The 6873-nt window shown below is 42.4% G+C and overlaps 1 protein-coding gene across 1 annotated transcript; it reads left to right on the top strand.

Annotated features, from left to right (window-relative positions):
- The first annotated feature begins 1310 nt into the window (after positions 1-1310).
- On the top strand, positions 1311-3206 carry LOC124633333. The gene has a single exon (XM_047168522.1). The coding sequence runs from the start codon at positions 1311-1313 to the stop codon at positions 3057-3059; it is 1749 nt and encodes a 582-aa protein (XP_047024478.1). The 3' UTR covers positions 3060-3206.
- Positions 3207-6873: the final 3667 nt, after the last annotated feature.

The following is a 6873-nucleotide window of genomic DNA, read 5'->3' as shown; positions in this document are numbered from 1 at the left end:
TTATCATGCATTAACTGAAATAAGGGACCGATTTGCACTTGTAGAGGAACGATGACGTCTGATACAATCGTCTCAGCATAAATTTGAGCGTTGAGGTTGCTTCTGATCCAAATCAACTCAGTTCTTCCGCCGATCCAAATACCCGCCCATACCATGATGGTTCCACCACTATAAGGATGGACTTCCTGGCAGGATTTTAATCGCTGTTGGCGTCCAGGGGTTCTCCAGTGTCGTATACGTCTTGTATCCGGTCTCATACCAAAACGAGACTCATCAGAAAAGCACACGAAACGCCATTGTTCTTCTGCCCAATTTCTGTGTTCAAGAGCCCATTGATATCGAATCCTACGATTGTGCATTGCTATAGGTGGTACCCGTAGCGGTCTTCGGGAATGAAGGTTCACTTCATGCAAGCGGTTTCTGACTGTTTGGTCGCTAATTAAGTTCCCTGAAGAGTGATGAAGCCTCACGGCTAACATCATGGCGGTTATTGTTGGAGCTCTTCGAGTTAAGATTTGAATGTATCGGTCTTGTCTCCGTGTGGTGCAGCGATACCGTCCTCCATGGCGCTCAGCTACGGTACCAGTGCTTCGGTAACGTGTCCAAAGTCGACTGATAACACTCTGACTTGTATTCAGAGCTAAAGCCACAGTACGTTGCCGGGAACCAGCTTCTATCATTCCCACGGCTCTGAGCATTTCTTCCCTGCTTAAATGACGTCGCCGCTCCATAATAACGTTGGTTTTAATCAGTAGTAGGGAAACAGTAGCACTAATAATGTCTTCAATGCGTTGTATGTGTTTATAGGGAAAATATTGACAGCTGATTTTCATCTTTTACTCGAATTTGATTCACAGTTCCTGATTCAAATTATGAAATGCACCAAAAAGGATCCATATAAATTTATAAAATCATAAATTTATTACAAAGCCACATCTCAATCTCAAGAAATCCGCATAAAAATGCTTGATCCCTAGACACTTTTGATGTGTGTATATAAGGCGTCAATAAATAATGTTCATTTTTGAGTGTCGTCACCATTAGACTGTTTGCTCCATCCACCATCACACCAAGGTTGAAAGTAATGGCTTCTTTGTATTGATAACTGATATTAAAGAAAGCGTAAATAAAGCTTGAGTAACCCAAAGCAACAGAAATTTATGATACGATGACAAATCAAATTACACCCATCTCCTTCATAATTATATATGAGTAATGTAAGATACATATATAAGTAGGCCAAGATCAATCAAACCTTAGTAGCTTTCTTGCAGCAAGTTAGTGCTGTACAAAATTTTGTGTTACCTATAATGACATGGGTTTTAAGGATTTTAGTCATTCTACAGTTAACGCTAAGAAGTTGTTCTGCATCATCAAACCTGATAGAAACAGCTGTAAATATTTCAACTACGACCTTCAACCCCCATTTCACAACCACAGTCATTTGGAAGCAAAATGAATCTGAATGTGTTACTGGCTACCTACAAAGCTACCCTGGCTCTGTCGTCCTCAGTCCCTGGGCTACCTACAATGACAGTAAGGTTCGCGACATCAATGAAACAATTGGATTCAAACAAACGATATACTTTGCAACTAACTTGCTTGAATATGAAATTATAATGGAGCTCATAAATGAAGTCATAAGATTCCCTATTCGTTTCATACTTGTGTTAGAAAATCCTGTGAAGTCAATTTCTGAGTTATCAGCTTTTATCGAAGTGACTGCAAGGAATGATCAAGCAGATCTGATCCTGATAAGTGAAAACGATGCAGGTGAAGTATCTCTATCAACTTTCTTTCCATACAGTGAGGGACTGTGTGGAAATTACACACCTGTATTTTTAAAATATGGCGATGACCTGTGGCCTAAAAAATTCAGCAACTTCTACCAATGTCCTATCAGAACAGCTTTATTAGAATATTTTCCCTACGTCACAGTGCACTTTGAAAAAGGAAAAATAACTTCTGTTGGTGGTTATGATGGTAAAATACTTATGATTATTCTGAAGAAATTAAACGCATCTCTAGAGGTAACATCTGCTTACAACAATGTATTTGGAACATACGTGAATGGTACAGCAACAGGCTCTATCGGGGACCTAGCGACTGAGAAAGCTGATATACTTATTCCAGCTGATATTCTTACAGAGAAAAGATATACCGTGACTTTACCGTCTCATACTTACCACACTGTGGATATCCGCTGGGTTGGTCCTAAGCAGCGGGAAGTTTATGATTGGCTTAAATTCATAATTCCAGATAAAACCAACTTTACTTATCTTCACTTGTTAGTATACATTTTATTTGTCATTGTAGCCATGTTGGTGAGAAAGTGTAAGCCGCATTTAACTAGTGCTACCAACCGTATCCTGTACCAATCATTTATCATACTTCTGGGGCAGTCAGCAAGATTTGTAACTAAGTCTTGGCTCCTCAATTCTCTGTTCGTTCTCTGGATTTGGTTTTGCTTCTTTTTTCGTATTGACTACCAAGCAGATCTCGTGGATGCCTTACAGACTCTGGATCTAGAACCACCATTTGAATCGATTGAAGAAGCAGTCACAAAAGTAGACGGTTACGGCGGCGTTGAAGTGGTGGTTGATTATTATAAAGATACACCTTTAGAACGTAACTACAAAGTGATACCAATGAATGAACTGAAAAATTACATTCGACGTATCGTTGAAGGTGAGAATTTTATTCTAGCTACAGACATAGCGCTGGTTAAACTTTTGGAGCCTTATGTTCAGATTTTGAAGAAACGTATAAGTGCGACTGGAGCTTGTTTTTACATGCGTCCTGGTTGGCCGGCAGCTAAAGATGTTGATGACGTAATTTTTAGCCTGGTTGAAGCTGGATTCATCGAGAACCTCCTTAGCGATAATAACAATCATAGATGGATTGTAAATAGGATCAATGCTGATGATGTATTGCAACCAAAAAGTTTAAGTGTGGAGAAATTGAGTACTTGCTTCTATGGGTTAGGGATTATGTGGCTCATTTGTTTTATTATATTATTAATTGAAATTGTGCACCACAACAAACACCATAATAAGTAAATCAAAATATACTGATGAAATTAAAATAAGTGATAGGTATATGACTGTATGTAATGTACCTCAAACAATCGTGGTGTTCATTGCACGAGTTTTATTGTTCACTAAATTATTGACATGCATAAAGGAATTTTAACTTAATAAAACTATTATGAATGTTTTATTTATTAGCGTTGCACATAATAATCGGATGTTAATGATGACACTCGATTGGGTACAGAAATAACACCTATTGAGGGACATGGACAATTAGTGCGATGCCTGCTAGCGGTGTGATCCGATTGCACCTGGTTAATTATTCCTCATTACAGAAAATAGAGGGATCGAACTATCACATGCCATTTTGAACTTGAGGTATATTCTATAATTTACTGCCATATTCCCTGAAAAAGTCATAAGAAATAAAAGGAAGACAAGCTGTTGTTAACCCCATAAAATATTTGAATTAGTGCAATGGATGACTTTTGCCATTAAATCGACGAGTTTTCTTTGTTAGAGGATTTAATTTATTGAAACATAATGGTTTGTACTCCATTACCGTCATGACATATATGTATAATTAGGTATTAGATAAGCGTGATTGAAATAAAGATTAACTTAATTAAGTAGCACATCATAGCGACGTTCTTAATTTGATGTTATCCTAGCCTTACCTCGTAGCTAGTGCAGGAAGTGGCATACTTCGATCAAACTCTGTATAGGGCCATCAGGTCATAATTGTTTTCATAAAAAGAGTTGTCTTATTTATCAATAGTCCATACAAACCATTCATTTGTGTAATGATACTAAACATCATAGATTCGTATCATACGTATTGTTTGTATGGCACTGTTTTCACCCATTCTCAAATATTCAGCACCGGCCACAGACGGCTAGCGAGCCTTCACTAAATGAACCTAATTCTATTCCGGCAGTATTCTGACAGCTATAATAATTTATTGGATTTTATTCGACTTCTGCTTTGAAGGGAGGACAAGTTTTCTTGGATTACTTTACGTGATTGGAATCGTGTAAGTATCCTCATTCTCCCAATCTTAAGATTCTATATAAATTCATCCATATTAATTAGACCCGCTTATAGGCCTTAGTTAGGCACACTTGTATGTATGTATTTTCCCACCAGTTACCTTTATCTTTCTTCGGGCCAACAGATTAAAGCTCCGACTAAAAACAAACTCAATCCTTCTGTACAAATACTGCATCCAGAAACCATTACATTTCAGCATAAGGACGAGAATCTATACCCTAAAATAATTATCGATATTATATCAGAAGCTGAGGTGGAAATGGCAAACAGTGCGGCCAAGTACCAATTCCATTTGCCAATGAAATGCAAACATAGGTAGCCCACATTTGATCAAACCAATCCGAACTTGCCCTCAGCACCGTGCATAATTTAATTGCGTCATGAATATCTTCGGTGAGAACTAGTGCCTTCTGCAATGTACTTGCTACTTGTGAATTTGGATTCAATATACCTTTGGTGGGGAGACGGAATATTATTTTTGAGAATTGATTTGCTCGTTGAATTGTAGTGGGGATGGTATTGATATGGATGGTAAAATATAGTGTGGTAGAAGATTTATACTCAGAAAGGAAATTGTTTGAAACTTTGAAAGGCCCTTTTTATTGGTTTGGAATACCTTTGAAGGTAAAAAGAAGCTCTGAAGCTGTAAATAATAATAATAATAAGCCCCGCAGGGCATCTGAGGCGGATGACGGGGAGTAGCGACCCCGCGGGGCTATATATCCGAGTGCTCCAGGGAGAGTATACTGTCCCCCATCTCCGGCCTGCCGGAGTGAAGCATGACGGGGGATAGGTCTCCCGCCTCTTGGCTTGCCTTCATCGGCCGGTCAGAGTGGAGTCGCTAGAGCAAGGTTAGTCCTGCTCGGAGGGTAGGTGCCTCGTGGTAAGTGGCGAGTGGGCCGGTGATGCTGGACCCACAGGGAGCGCGTGATCTGCGTTTAAAGTCCGCCGAGGTATCCTCACCCTTCTCAGCCGCTCATGTCCCTGTTGCCCTCTTGTTGCTTTTCAGTGACTGATTCCCGGGGGCCCAGTAAGTGAGTTGGCGAGTCTCCACCTGCCATTTTAACATGTATTTATTACATTGTCATCGGCAGGTGCCATAGTTCCCGTAGTTTTCCCATTCCTAGTCCATTAGCATCCCATCACAATAGCCCAAGTAGTTTTCATCCATAGTTAGCAATAGTTTAGCACAGAACCGGGGATTGTCCTTGGGTACATTTCTATAGTGTATACAGGGATAATCGTCGGTTTTGTGTCACCATTTCATTAAAGTTGTCTCAAAAGGGCTTCAGCGTGTTGGCTTCGGCCCCACGTTCGCCTCCCAAAAATCCGGGACTCTATAGTCCCGAGGTCTGGTAGAGACATACAATATACATAATAATAATAATAATAAGCCCCGCAGGGCATCTGAGGCGGATGACGGGGAGTAGCGACCCCGCGGGGCTATATATCCGAGTGCTCCAGGGAGAGTATACTGTCCCCCACCTCCGGCTTGCCGGAGTGAAGCATGACGGGGGATAGGTCTCCCGCCTCTTGGCTTGCCTTCATCGGCCGGTCAGAGTGGAGTCGCTAGAGCAAGGTTAGTCCTGCTCGGAGGGTAGGTGCCTCGTGGTAAGTGGCGAGTGGGCCGGTGATGCTGGACCCACAGGGAGCGCGTGATCTGCGTTTAAAGTCCGCCGAGGTATCCTCACCCTTCTCAGCCGCTCATGTCCCTGTTGCCCTCTTGTTGCTTTTCAGTGACTGATTCCCGGGGGCCCAGTAAGTGAGTTGGCGAGTCTCCACCTGCCATTTTAACATGTATTTAATACATTGTCATCGGCAGGTGCCATAGTTCCCGTAGTTTCCCCATTCCTAGTCCACTAGCATCCCATCACAATAGCCCAAGTAGTTTTCATCCATAGTTAGCAATAGTTTAGCACAGAACCGGGGATTGTCCTTGGGTACATTTCTATAGTGTATACAGGGATAATCGTCGGTTTTGTGTCACCATTTCATTAAAGTTGTCTCAAAAGGGCTTCAGCGTGTTGGCTTCGGCCCCACGTTCGCCTCCCAAAAATCCGGGACTCTATAGTCCCGAGGTCTGGTAGAGACATACAAGATAATAATAATAATAATATAATAATAAGCCCCGCAGGGCATCTGAGGCGGATGACGGGGAGTAGCGACCCCGCGGGGCTATATATCCGAGTGCCCCAGGGAGAGTATACTGTCCCCCATCTCCGGCCTGCCGTAGTGAAGCATGACGGGGGATAGGTCTCCCGCCTCTTGGCTTGCCTTCATCGGCCGGTCAGAGTGGAGTCGCTAGAGCAGGGTTAACAGCCCACTCGGAGGGTAGGTGCCTCGTGGTAAGTGGCGAGTGGGCCGGTGATGCTGGACCCACAGGGAGCGCGTGATCTGCGTTTAAAGTCCGCCGAGGTATCCTCACCCTTCAGCCGCTCATGTACCTGTTGCCCCCTTGTTGCGATTTAGCGACTGATTCCCGGGGGCCCAGTAAGTGAGTTGGCGAGTCTCCACCTGCCATTTTTACGTGTATTTATTACATTGTTATCGGCAGGTGCCATAGTTCCCGTAGTTTCCCCATTCCTAGTCCACTAGCATCCCATCACAATAGCCCAAGTAGTTTTCATCCATAGTTAGCAATAGTTTAGCACAGAACCGGGGATTGTCCTTGGGTACATTTCTATAGTGTATACAGGGATAATCGTCGGGTTTTGTGTCACCATTTCATTAAAGTTGTCTCAAAAGGGCTTCAGCGTGTTGGCTTCGGCCCCACGTTCGCCTCCCAAAAAT

Source organism: Helicoverpa zea, chromosome 9, assembly GCF_022581195.2.
Source record: "Helicoverpa zea isolate HzStark_Cry1AcR chromosome 9, ilHelZeax1.1, whole genome shotgun sequence".
NCBI classification, from domain to species: domain Eukaryota; kingdom Metazoa; phylum Arthropoda; class Insecta; order Lepidoptera; family Noctuidae; genus Helicoverpa; species Helicoverpa zea.
This window is presented reverse-complemented; position numbering and strand designations above follow the sequence as displayed.